This window comes from Procambarus clarkii, chromosome 87 (genome assembly GCF_040958095.1).
Source record: "Procambarus clarkii isolate CNS0578487 chromosome 87, FALCON_Pclarkii_2.0, whole genome shotgun sequence".
Taxonomy (NCBI): Eukaryota; Metazoa; Arthropoda; class Malacostraca; order Decapoda; family Cambaridae; genus Procambarus; species Procambarus clarkii.
The window spans coordinates 3,732,643-3,747,127 of NC_091236.1; the positions used below are offsets into that span (position 1 = coordinate 3,732,643).

At 39.8% G+C, this 14,485-nt stretch overlaps 1 protein-coding gene across 1 annotated transcript in view; it reads right to left on the minus strand.

Annotated features, from left to right (window-relative positions):
- Window positions 1-226: 226 nt before the first annotated feature.
- LOC138358909 (endoribonuclease LACTB2-like) overlaps window positions 227-14,485 on the minus strand; it is a 41,436-nt gene continuing 27,177 nt past the window's right edge. Inside the window, exon 6 of the mRNA XM_069317273.1 lies at window positions 227-9,414. Within this exon, the coding sequence (XP_069173374.1) occupies window positions 9,283-9,414 (132 nt within the window). The 3' untranslated portion in view covers window positions 227-9,282. The remainder of the gene's footprint in view (window positions 9,415-14,485) is intronic.

Sequence of the window (14,485 nt, forward strand, 5' to 3'; positions counted from 1 at the left end):
TCAATATTGAACATCATTATTCCATACTGACGAATATTCCTGTTACCTGCCACTAAATAGGTACCTGGGCGTTAGACGGCTGCTTCCTTAGGGGGGGGGGGTGAACAAAAAGGAGGCCTGGTCCACGACTGGGAACCTAAACCCAAACTTAATCTCAAGATAGTCAACTTAAGCTAATGTTGCAACATTCATATAAAATAAAGGAGACACAGTAAAACGCCATAACCAATATAGAGAGGACTCATAATTACTTTTTTTCTCATGCAAATTCTATAACAACAACAAAATTCTGCATTGCAACCTTGTCCCAGTGATGGAACCTTCATAGATAACAGGAAATAAATGAGTCAAATATTGAGGATACATTAAGATTATTTTTCAGTGAACCCCTGAACACATTGCAGATCAATGATCCAAAATAATTCCTTATGAACATGACACCACTATTGAGCCATATATATCACATGTTACCCTAATCCCACTTGACTTTCAAGTAGCCATAAGTATGCCCATGTGCTTTACACCAGCTCAGACATGTCAAGTTCTATAAGTCATCAAACATTTATGATTAAAACAACTACACTATCTCAGTTTCTAAACATCTTTTGGAAATGAAGCTTAGATACTGGTATACTTAGATAATATTATAATCATAACTATGTGCCTATTATTGGTGTCAGCAAATATGACATAATGAACAGGATTCAATAAGCCAACTGTATCAGTCTTGATACAAATTTTCATCAACATTCCATTTCTTATAAATTCTTCATTTTCACTATGACATTTGATAGAACAATCACTTACAACCAATTTGGGTTAAAACTGTTACATATATACATATCAGCATTATTAAATCTAATACAACAATTTCACATTTTTCAACAAACTGATGAGAGGGAACGGTTGGCAGGCCGCCGGTGGTCGCGGGAGGGGAGTTGTACCAAGCCGCTGCTGGTCGCGTGCGGGGAAACGAAACGATGTAGCGCGTCGCCAATAGGAGATTGGGGTTCGTGACCAGATTGGCAGACCTCGGGCCAGACAAGGCCATAGCCCTTAGCCCAAACCAGACCACAGGCCAAGCCAGGTTACGTCAGACCAGCCCACACATACACTGCTAGTTTCAACTATCCCTAGACTCACTGCAGGCTTTCAGTATCATGGCATAGATTGTTTCATATAAACAATTACATACTCAGATACATCCAGCAAATAATAACATTAAATTTAATAGTTTATTAATATGAATAAACAATACACAAACTAATGTACTTATAAACACTGTATTAATGAGTACAAATGTTGACTGGGTAGAGGCTAGATGCCTCCCCACCCTCCCTAATACAATCACACCCCCATTTATTATGATTTCTTATATTTTATTACAAAATATGATAGTGCAATATGTTACAAATATCTTAAATGGCAACATTTTCTCAGCTAATTGGATGAAAAGCAGACTGAGTGAAGCATTGAGGTAACAGGTAACTTAGTTAGTGATCACTATGCAGTTTCTGCTTCCTATGAGGTACAGTGTGATGTACCTAATAGACATCAGACACGGAAAATGATTATTCCATATGGCTTCCATGAACACTATTATTTGTATATCAAAATGCTATCAACATTACACAATAATCAATGTACAAGCCTTCTCCAGACATCTCGTTGATACAATTACTACCTATTACGACACATGGGTGTGTTGGGGAACAAATCGTAAGCCTAGCAGAAGTGGCCAACACCTACCACCACCCAAGTGGGTCCTTGACCCCGTATTTGTTAAAGAACATGAACGAGTACAGCAACTTGGAGATACGTACAAACGAACCAAAGCACAAGGTGACTTGCATGCATTTCTAGTTGCAAATAGAGGTGAGAGACATGAACAACGTTATACATAATAAACATTTGGAAGAGTTCCTACAAAGTATAAATGAGCATAAAACACTTGTTGAACTTTGGGAAAAGATACACAAAATATCTAGAAGCACCCCAACCAAACCACTGCACCACAGCCCACTACAACAACCAAACATTCTCCTTCATCAATGGCCACTAACATCAAGCTACAACTCACTCCCAATTAACATACACCACAAACTTAATGACACACGCCCCAACAGACAACGAACCATCAATCTTGCCTGTACAGCTATCGACGTGTCAGACCTTCATGATGTCACTGAATGGGAATTAAATCATGCACTAAAGATACGACAATCAGCTGCTCCTGGAGAGGACGGTATTACTTACAGTTTACTGACATTACTCTCACACGTACCAGCTAATCCACTATTAGTGTTGTACAGAATGAGTTTAAGTGAACGAGTATTACGTGATGCTTGGACAAACACTGTCATTGTTCCCATCCCCAAACCACACTCGGATAATTATAGACCCATATCTCTAACATCGTGTTTGTAAAGTGCTTGAACGTATTGTTCTTAACAGACTCATGTATCGTATACAGGGCCACCTGTCACCCAAACTGTTTGGATATATGCCTGGGCTCAGTACACAACACTGTTTTGCTGAGTACTTCGCACATACAGTACTCAAGCTTCCCCTCAAACAGTCTTCACCGACCTAGCAGCAGATTTTGATACAGCAAACAGAGAAATCATACTGCAACATCTTGCCAAACTGGGAATACAAGGAAAATTACTGATATGGATAAAGGGCTATTTGTCTAATCGAACAGCATATGTTTTGTTTAATGGTGTTAAAACCACAGAGAGCAAACACTTTGAACTGGGAACTCCACAAGGAGGGGTCCTCAGCCCCTTGTTGTTCAACGTTCTGATGCATAAACTTATTAAACATCTTCCAACTAATAATGAAGACACTGTCATTTGTTATGCTGATGATATATGTTTACAGGCTGCCTCCGAGCCTAGAATGCAAGTTCTGCTCGATGCTTTTGCTACTAGACCTGAGGAATGTCGCCTCCTTATCTCTCTACAGAAAACTCGTGCCCTCATTCCATGTGGTATTCCACCACCCAATTATCATATAGATGGGCGAGCACTTGAGAACTGCGAGTCTTACAGATACCTTGGTGTCCCCATTAACCACCCTGGCTACCTTTCTTCTCTCAAGAGGAGACTGTGGGAGAGATTAAAGCCCTTGCGAGTCCTTGTTGGTGTCAATCATGGAATCAACGTGAGACTTGCTACAATGTTTTATGTATCATTTATACGCTCGGTGATTGACTACAATGCTCTACATCTCACACTGTATACTGACAAAGAGCTGAAATCTCTTGAAACCTTGCAAAATGAAGCTATGCGTCTCATCCTTGGGGCTCCAAAGTCCACGAGAATAGTTAATATGAGAGCAGAGTTAAAATTACCTACCATAAGTGAGAGAATTTTGTCTATTACCAGTTTTCGGCGTCAACCCATTGAGTACATCTAGACAACACATGAAATTTCAAACTAAACTTTCTTATATGCTGCACTCACTTGAGGTCTATAGTAGAAGAACGAAATCTGATTATGTATTTTGGTTCTACAAGGTAGCCCAACTCCATCAAAATATTAAATATGTACCCAACTTAATTAATGATTATTCACCAAATTACTCCATGGGATAAATGAGATCTATCAGTTGATTTTGTAAATGCGCCCAAGAAAGATAGTGTGCACTCTACATTATTAAAACAGTTAACACTGAAAAGCATCACTGAAAGTACTCAGAGTATGGGTAACGATGTGTATCAGTGCTATACCGACGGCTCGGTAGAAGGAAGGTGGACGATGTACCGGATGTGCATGCAATATATTTGATCAATCTTCTCTCGTACATACAGCAATGAACCGCATCAATGACTGGGCAAGTACAACTCAAACCGAACATTGCAGGCATATACCTTGGCACTGATTTTTTAAAAGACAAAGCCAGTGGACTTATATACTGTGACTCGTAGAGTGCACTCCTGGCATTGAACGCACATAGTAGTGACACCAAGAAAATAGTCAGTGATATTTAAATGAATCTTTTAGCCGCTAAAGAAAACAGATTTGAAATTAAATTCCTATGGATACCATCACATGTTGGCATCTCAAGGCATAACACTGTTGATATGCTTGCAAAGACAGCCTGCACAACACCAGTGGTAGAAATTGATATGGGTGTTTCATTAGCAGTGACAAAGATTATACAAATATCTAATGAAGATCTCACAGACCTAACAAATTCAAAAAGACCGGAAAGTTGTAGCATTAAATATTATCATAGATATCAGTGAGGAGACATTCACATATGGGACTAATACAACAAGAACCCGGCAATGTGATGTTATAGTGGCCAGAATACGCCTGGAATATAGATGTATCTGGCACCTTTCTCAAAACCCAAATGTCGAGTACACAATGTGTCAACTTTGTGAAAGAGAAAACATGCACTCTTGAACATTATATTGTAAAATGTCCCATATTGACTGACTTTCCCCTTCCTGGGCTAAGGTATGCTCAACTCTGTAATTACTATATGAGTACTAGAACACTTGATGATATATTGAACTTGTATCCAAGATTAACCATGTAATGTATCAATTATACAATGTATGTATGTGATGTAACTATATAACCTGAGCTTGTAAAAGCACCTTCATCACCTTCAGTGATTAAGTGCTTAATTGCACACTAGTTTCTCTATCAGCTATCTCACCCTGTCAGAGTAAAAGAGACAAATGTATGTGAATGCATGTGTGTGTGTATATGTACTGTATGTACTCACCTACTTGTGTTTGCGGGGGTTGAACTCTGGCTCTTTGGTCCCGCCTCTCAACTGTCAATCAACAGGTGTACAGATTCCTGAGACTATTGGGCTCTATCATATCTACACTTGAAACTGTGTATGGAGTCAGCCTCCACCACATCACTTCCTAATGCATTCCATTTGTCAACCACTCTGACACTAAACAAGTTCTTTCTAATATCAGGAGGCAGTATATGTGTGTATGTGTATAAAGTACATATGGATGATCAGAATTTCATTTCACCTTTGTAAATGCACATTAATGACACTATGTAAAAGACACATCGAACACTTTATCTAGGGCATACGTAAATCTGTGTATCTATGTATTTACATATGTAGGTTAGCTTAGCATTTTAAAAGCACCGAATCACCTTCTGTGGTTGATTGTTCAATAAACCATTCAACTATATGTTTAACATATCTCTAACCCTGTCCATGGAGGACAGAAGAAGATGTATATATGCTGGTTAGCATTGTAAATGTGTGGCCACGTCTGTGGTACAACAACAAAAGATATCCACCACTAACACCACCTGCCTCCCCTGACAACAACTTCTACCACCTGCCCCCTGACACTAAACCCCAACTATTGACAACATTTGCTCCCTGAATCCAACAATAAAAAGTGACATCAACTGCCTCCCCTGACACCATTTTATCATCCTTCAACTATTTCTCCATGGAAAAAATGGGCAAGCAAAATAAAACACTGTACAACTCTTTACACTTTGGCGAAAAATGGTTGATTACAGCCACTTCCGACGCTCAGTCTCGGTGACTGCTTGAACGAACAATCCTCGCTTAATCGAACATCAGTATGTTTCACTTAACATTTAATACTGAATGCAATTTGATCGCATAATCTGCAAACTTGTTACAGCGGGGTTCATTAGCGTGAGGATGCACTGTACTTAAAACAGGAAGGATCTTGCCACTTCACAAAGGAGGTAGTAAAACTGATGCAAAAAATTATAGACCAATAGCTCATCATAAAAATCTTTGAAAACGAATGGTAAGATCACAAAACACATGAAATCACAGTGTCTACATATCCCTGGCCAACATGTAGGCAAGTGGTATCTGTTTTTGCATATTAAACCCCCCAGATTTGCTACATATACCATGGGCAACAGAACAGGGCACTCCTGCCTCTCACAATTGCTGGACTATGGCATGGCCTTAGATGCCTTGGAAGACAAGCAAAATGATGATGCAATATAAACAGATTTTGCTAAAAGCCTTCAACAAATGTAACCATGGTACTATTGGAAACAACATTCACACAAAAGGAATTAATGGCAAAGTAACCCCCTATCAACCTACCCTGGTTTGGCGACCTGGAGAAGCCACCCCAGACTGACAACCAGAGCGCAACTCCACAGTCTCCCGAGACTGATGGATGCCTACTACTACTACTACCTGCTTCATACTGAGGACCACTTCGTTTGGGAACCCCTTGGGATAAGATCTGTCGCTAATCGTCTAAGTTCGTAAACGAGAAATGTAGGAAAAAAATCAGCGAGAAATGAAGGAACAAAAATCGAGAAAATTAAAAAACAATCTAGTGGGAAACAAATCGCCAGGTTCATAGCATAAATGCGACACTATTTTCCACCTGTTATGTTGATGATCAATATTGATGAAGAATAGTTATTTACATGGAAGAGGTGGTGGTGGAATGTTGTTGGTGTTGGTTTGACTCAAGTGGAGAATAATGGTGATGAGGTAACCTCAGATGTTGAAGCATTTGGGTCAACATGTCATGAGTCAGGTGCAGGTTGGCGATGCGAACTTTCTTGAAGACCTTTGCAAAAGACTCTTTAATTAACATTTGTTTCATTCCCTTTCATCTTTTTTTAAAAAACTTCATATACAAATTGTACTGGCTCATCATGTCCTTACTTTCGAACTCACTGTAACTTGTGTCCATAAATGCCAGAATGCCTTCAAAATGTTGCTGGCGGGCAGGCTGGCTAGCAGGTGGGTGGGCTGGTTGGCTAGCAGGCAGATGGGTGGGCAAGTCAAGCCTGGCCCAAGGCCAGCTTGGACTTGTGAAAGTTTGGTCCAACAAGCTGTTGCTTCGAGCTGCCCACGGCCGCCACATATCCACCACAGCCCGGTTGATCCAGCACGTCTTGAAGAAAACTATCTAGTTTACTCTTGAAGAAGTCCACGGTTCTTCCGGCAATATTTCTTATACTTGCTGGAAGGAATCTTGAACAATTGGGGCTTCTATGGGTACTGGTACTATTAAGGGGTAAGGGTAGTTAGAAGACAAGAGTATCAAATATGGGAGAGCTAAAAGGCCCGGCCCCCAAAATAAACTATCCACAGTAGTAATAACTTGCTACTAGACCATATATGTTAGTCTAAGGGTTTGTTCAATGCGCTCCCACATAGGAAGAAGGGATACTCTGTAATTCATGTACTTATTTATTAACCCCTTAACAACCCCCCCATATACACTCACACCACCAATAACAATAATAATAATAACTTTACCACACTATCTTACGTTAAAAGTCTTGGTCCACTTAGGCAGGATACAAGGTTTACACTAATAACAAGCTAGGGTAAAGTACTACTGGATAAGCACTGAAGCTGGATGCAGCTTAGGGTAGGGAAACCACGTGGGACCCTAATACAAAACACAACACTTAGGGGTACCCAAAACACTGGCAAATACTACCCCCCAGGTCTCCCCAATCGTTACTACCAGAGTAGGCACACTTAACACCATATAATACTTAACTTAAGGGTACAGGAACTTCAGGTAAGGGAAATAAGTAAGAGGAGAAGGGAGAAGAGTAGGGGTGCAGCCACAGAGTAGGTCTCGTCCGCACGAACACCAGCCAGAGAAGAGAGAGCTCCTAGCGACCAGCTGGCCTCCCTCATGTCGTGGTGCCGGAAGGAGCCTAATTGATCGTGCAGCTAAGCACATTAAAGATCTTCCCCTATGCAACGTATTGTTACTTTATGAATGATTAGAAAGTATTAGTAAGCAAAGTTGGTGCCTATGTTATTATTTAATAATCAACCCCCAGCTCAGTCTTTAAATGCTCTTTGAGAAACAATAATAGTCTTACGTCTGGCAGGGAAGATACAAACAATTGCCGTTCAAGATGCACTCAACTGTACTACTAGAAAGTTTAATAGCTCAATTTTGACCTCTGGTTTCCACTGGAGAACCCAGGGTCGTAACATGGACCTCTGATGTTTATACAGTGTTCTCTGATTGTGCCTATGGCACCCCTGCTCTTCACTGGTTCTATTCTGCATTTTCTTCCATATCGTTCACTCCAGTATATTGTTATTTTACTGTGTAAATTTGGGCCTTTAGGAAGTACTAGGGAGATGGATCTTTAACTTGTTAACAAACACAACCCAGAGTGTAATAGTGAACAAAGTAAAATCTAAGTCATCCATTGTGAAAAGCTCAGCTCCCCTTTTTTGTGTTCCCTGTGTCCCCAAGGTATTGTGCTTGTTCGTGTACTTTTCCCCGCATCCTCATATCAGACATAGACAAGGATACAAATTATAGTACTGTATCATCCTTTGCAGTTGACACTAAATTTTTCATGAGTAGACAGAGAGAGAGAGAACAGGATAAAGCAAACATCTTTGTTAATCTGATCTTAATTAATGGGCCACAGAAAATAACATGATGTTCAATGAGGATAAGTTCTAATTACTGCGCTATGTAAACAACAAAAACATCAAAGCAGTAACCACAACAAACAGTGAAACCACACTATTGAAGAAAAGGCAATGTCAAAGATTTAGGAGTAATCATATCAGAAGACCTTACTTTAAAAAAACACAACAAAATTGCTGTTGGAACTGCAAGAAAAGTGACAGGTTGGATAACAAAAACCTTCCAAACAGGAGATGCCATGTCAATGATGAAACATTTCAAGACATAGTCCTTGACATAAACAGATATACTGTATATACTGTTCATACATACAAAGAGTAATTCATCAACTCAGAGTTGATTCAAACTTGGGTTGTTTGGATGTCTTTGTCTTAAAGACACCTTACAATTCAGCCACAGTACCATGTAAAGAATGAAGCTAATTCTCTCAACATACTATTAAGAGAGAAGTATTGGTTTTAAATTTTACCTAATTCATATTATTTCCCATGGAATCAACAGATATAACAGATACAAGATACACAGAACTAGTTTCAATTAAATAGGGCAATTCTTGTCCCCTAACTCCCCTTGTCACTTCGGGGGGGGGGGGGGGGGGTATAGGGTGTTTATGTAGCTTCAGGGCACCAATCCCCCCAGCCACAGGCCATGGCAAGAAGGCAACCCTAAGCATACCTAGTACCCTATCAAAATAGCAAACTAAATTACACATAAATGGCAGATCTCATCACACCCCACAAGAGTTAAGATGATACTAATAACACACAATAATAACCTGAAAAACAAACAAACATTAAATGGAAATTTCTTTTGTATTTGGTTTTTTTTTATATGGGACACAGCACACACAGGAGCCTTTACTACAATTGATCTTTCCTGTCAATATGACACCACTTGTTTCCTTGATTACGAATTAAGCCATCCTTGAAGAGTTTCTGCAAATGATGGGTCACATTGAACTCAGCTGCTCTGTGTAGGTGCTCAGGAGTTTCCTGTAACAATAAAGAACATAATACCCTTCTGAAAAACTTCTAAAGATAAACATGCCAAAACATAATGGATGATAACATGTTAACTAGATTTGTTTTTGGCACTCTGTGTTGTTACAAATGTCATGCAGTATACCTATTAAAGTATTGAAATTACTATTTCCAAAACAATGGCTGAATTAATCACTGGTTCAAACCTCAACTTATGTGAATTCCTACTTGATACCTGCTTCATGGGGTTCTTGAAGTTCTTCTACTCCCCAAGCCCAGCCCGAGGCCACGCTTGATTTGTGAGAGCTTAGTCCACCAGGCTGTTGCTTAGAGTGGCCCACAGGCCCACATATCCACCACAGCCTGACTGGTCCAACACTTATTGGAGAAAATTATCTAGTTTCCTCTTAAAGATGTCCACGGTTGTTCCGGCAAGATTTCTTATACTCGCTGGGAGGATGTTGAACAACCATGGACCTCTGATGTTTATACCGTGTTCTCTGATTGGCACCACTGCTCTTCACTGGTTCTATTCTGCATTTTCTTCCATATCGTTCACTTCAGTATGTTGTTATTTTACTGTGTAGATTTGGGACCTGGCCCTCTAGCATTTTCCATGTGTATATTATTTGATATCTCTCTCGTCTCCTTTCAAGTAAATACATTTGGAGAGCTTTAAGACGATCCCAATAATTTAGGTGCTTTATCACGTCTATGTATGCTGTATGTTTTCTGTATTCCCTCCATTTCAGCAATCTCTCCTGCTTTCAAGGAGGAAGTGAGTACCGAGTAATACTCAAGACAGGACAGTACAAGTGATCTGTAGAGTACAACCATTGTGATGGGATCCCTGGATTTGTAAGTTCTCGTAATCCATCCTACCATTTTTGTGGCTGAAGCAATATTTGCTTAGTTATGCTCCCTAAATGTTAGGTCATCAGACATCATTATTCCAAAATCCTTTCCATGTTGCTTTCCTACTATGGGCAGATTTGATTGTGTTATGTAATGTATTATGTTTTAGGTCCTCATTTTTACCATACCGAGTACCTGGAATTTATCACTGTTAAATATCATGTTATTTTCTGTTGCCCAGTCAAAAACTTTATTAATACAGTGGCACCTCGATTAACGACCAGCTCTATTTACGAGCATTTCCAGTAACGAGCAAGCCACTCGCAGCAAATTTGTCTCTATTGACGAGCTTCACCTCTATTAATGAGCAAAACCACATGGTGCTTGCTAGTGTCTCGCGGGTTCTCGCAAATTCTCGGACTCCTCCAACCCCAGTGTTGTTGTTGTATCGTGCACGACAAGCATCCCTCTGCATTTATTTCTGCTTTTCTTTGTTTTTTTGTGGTTTTGTGACTACAATTTGTAACGCACGATGTCACCAAAGAAGCTGCTTGCTAAAGATAGTGTTGTCAAGATGAAGAAAGGCACAATTACTGTGGATTTCAAGAAGGAAATTAAAACAAAGCACGAGTGTGGTGTCTGTGTGACTGATCTCACAAAAGAGTATGGCAGGGCCTCATCAACAATTTGCACCATTAGTAAGGGAATGAGGAGATAAGGGAGGATGCTGCCTCTTCCAGTGAGATCAGGGAAGTGTTGGGAATGTTTGAAAATGTGACCGCATTCTTGGAAAAACTGCCCTGATAAAGCAGTAACAACCCGGTGTGTGAACATGTTTAATGACAATTTGCTGTCTTGTTTTAGGAACATCCTAAAACAAAGACAAAAGCAATTGTCAATAGATAGGTTCTTTGCAAAAGTAGAGAAAAGAAGAGCCAGTGATAGTGAACCACAACCCGGTCCCAGTGGGGTGAAATTCCCAAGAAGAGAGACCCCGCCTGACTCAGAGGTGGATTCTCCTTCCACACCATAACCCCTCTCCTCCTTTCCACCTCCCCATCGTCTCCCTCAAGCCAGCAACGACTCTTCATAAGGTAAAGTAAACATGAAAACACTACAACAAAACATTTATAATTACATGTGCAGTATTATATTTACATAAAAAAATGTCATACAAGTATGGATGTTTTGGGGAGTGGAACGGATTCAATTTATTTCCTTTATTTTAAATGGGGAAATTTGTTTCTTAAGACAAATTTTCCACATAACGAGCTCTGTGCCAGAACGAATTAAACTCGTTAATAGAGGTGCCACTGTATCTGCTTGAAGTTTTTCAATGTCTTCAGCAGAGGTAATTTTCATGCTGATATTTGTGTCATCTGCAAAGGATGATACAAAGCTGTGACTTGCATTTTTATCTATATCTGATATGAAAATAAGGAAAAGCAGTGGTGCAAGGACTGTACCCTGACGTACAGAGCCTTTAACGAATGCTTGGACTCGATTTGATATAGTTGACTGATACTCTGTGTCTTCTGTTCGACAGAAAACTGAGTATCCAGCGTCCTACTTTACTGGTTATTCTCATTGACCTCATTTTATGTGCTATCACTCCGTGGTCACATTTATCAAATGTCTTTGCGAAGTCTGTGTATACCACATTTGCATTCCGTTTTTCTTGTCTTCTGTGACATCATATCTCTAATAATTAGAGCAATGCGCTTTAATTCTTTTCTATTGGATCACTCCAGAAGCCAAACTGCGAGTTAGAGAGGAAGGTGCACTACAGTTATGCTCTTCCTAGGCACAAATGAACATTTCACTCAGTTAACCAATTTAAATGAATAATGTGAAATTTTTAACTGGTCTATGATGAAGGATGCAATAAGGTAAGTGGAGAAAAGCTTTGCATCCATATGAATTTTGTAAACTCTGGATTACAGAAACATTTTGTGCAATATTTCTTAGAAAGTAACAAATTCAGATTCATTCAGTTCCTATCTCTTTATCTCCCAGTTTCTAAAAGAAAGCAAAAGCATACAATAGTATTGTTTTTATAAATCATGAGTATATTGAAAGCTAGTTGGTTGAGAAACAACATTCGAATTGATTCTGTGACAAATTAGCTAAGAAATCATACAATAAGAGAATTTAAAGAGTCTTCTGTACTAGCCACATATAAACAGATCAGCAAACACATCATGAATGCACTTGATGGGATTGCATTATATCTAACTATTAAAATATTTTGCTCATGAATACAGTAGTTTTTATACAAATGTATAGAGAGTATAAGAATGAAAATTGAAGCATTATAGTAGAAAAGAAGGACAATCTGTGGTGCATTGATAGTATAAGGACAAAAAAAACATCACTGAATATAATGAAACACACCAATTTCTAGGCGAGCGCCGGTGGTTCTCTGATGCTACTATGTTGATAAACTACCAAACTACTAGGTGACATCAGATCGCATACTTCTTATTAGCCTACCAGGGACTACGAGCCAAAACCTGGCTCCCCTCAAAGAGGCACAGAGAGCAGGGGCACTATAAATATTATTATGTAAAATTCATTCATGTTTGCCACCACCAAGGAAAGGCATCCACAAAGTTAGCAAAACAAAACAGACCACTGATTGGTTTAAAATCATACTGAAGCTTCCAAACAGCCAAAAAAACTTCCCCAACAAAGTAAACAAACCATCAAAAATTTGTGACACTAGCGAGAACTTGTTCACCTTACCTCCCTTCCCCCTCATTTGGGGGTAATAGAGAGTCAGACAGGGTCAGCCTGCAGCTCCACCACCAGCTCTTATTATGTAAACCACCCCAATGCCCAGGGGTAGGGGAGGGTGTCAGGTAGCCACTGAGGCTCACCCATAAATTGGCATTTAACACTTACGCGTTTTGGGCCGTGCGCGTGCCAGACTACCCCAAGGTGGCCCGGGCCGTTTCCTATGACTGCACGGCAACACTAAAATGTGTATACCCTTTTCAGTTGTATCACCTCAATTTTCGTGGCACATCGTTCATTTTGGTATCAAAATGTTCGCAATTGAATTCCATACAGGGATAAATGCATATAAGGTCCAAAAGCCCGGCGTGCCCGACCTGCAGCAAAGCCAAAAGTCGGACAAGTGTTACCCGTGAGCGAGCACCCATTGCCACACCCGCAACACCTGCTCACAAATGTATTTACTCTTTTCAAGTTTCTCACCTCAATTTTCATTGTACATTATTCATTTTGATATCAAAATGTTCGCAATAGAATTCCCTACAGGGGTATATGTATATTAGGTCCAAAAGCCCAGCGTGCCACCTGCAGCAAACCCAGAAAAAGCCAGGAATTACCTGTGAGGGAGCACCCATCTGCACACCCACAACACCCGCACTAAAATGTGTTTTCTCACGTCAATTATCATGTTATATTGTTCATTTTGATATCAAAATATTCGCAATATAATTACCTAAAGGGATATATGCATATAAGGTCAAAAAGCCTGGCATGCCACCCGCAGCAAACCTGAAAATCAGCCGAGCGTTACCCGTCAATTTTTGTGTTACATCGTTCATTTTGGTATCAATTTGTTCTCAATAGAATTTTCTAAGGCGATATATGTATATAAGATAAAAATAAACAGTTGTGCTACCCACAGCAAACTAGAAACTATGCCGAGCGTTACCCATGAGCAAGCACCCATTCGCACATTCACACTAAAATGAATATAATCTGCTCAGTTTTCTCACTTCAATTTTCCTACTACGTCGTTCATTCTGTTATCAAATGGTTCGCAAACTAAAGGCACACATTTTAAGACTAGTCCCATAATGATCGAATAAACAATGAAATTTTTAACAAATATTTTAATTTCAGACATCAGGACAGTTCGTTTCGCACATCCGCAGAGTTAATTGTGTACGTCAGCAGACTGTTTATGGGGGACGAAAGTGTTAATTATATTCAATGCTGGTTTTCTGGGGGAAAGCCCCTTGTGGCTCCCTGAAACTAGCTACCCACGGAGGAGGAAAAACAGCGAATTTACTAGGGAGGAGAGATCAACGCAATTATCAGAAAGAGGAAGAGGTCAATGGCTGTGACACACAACCCAAGGCCAAATAAGGCTGCTGAGGACTGCAAACATTCACAAGATACCTGGGCCCCAACACCCTGTTCGACCACAAAATTCCCTCCACCCAAATATCAGCCCAAGACATATTGGCAAAGA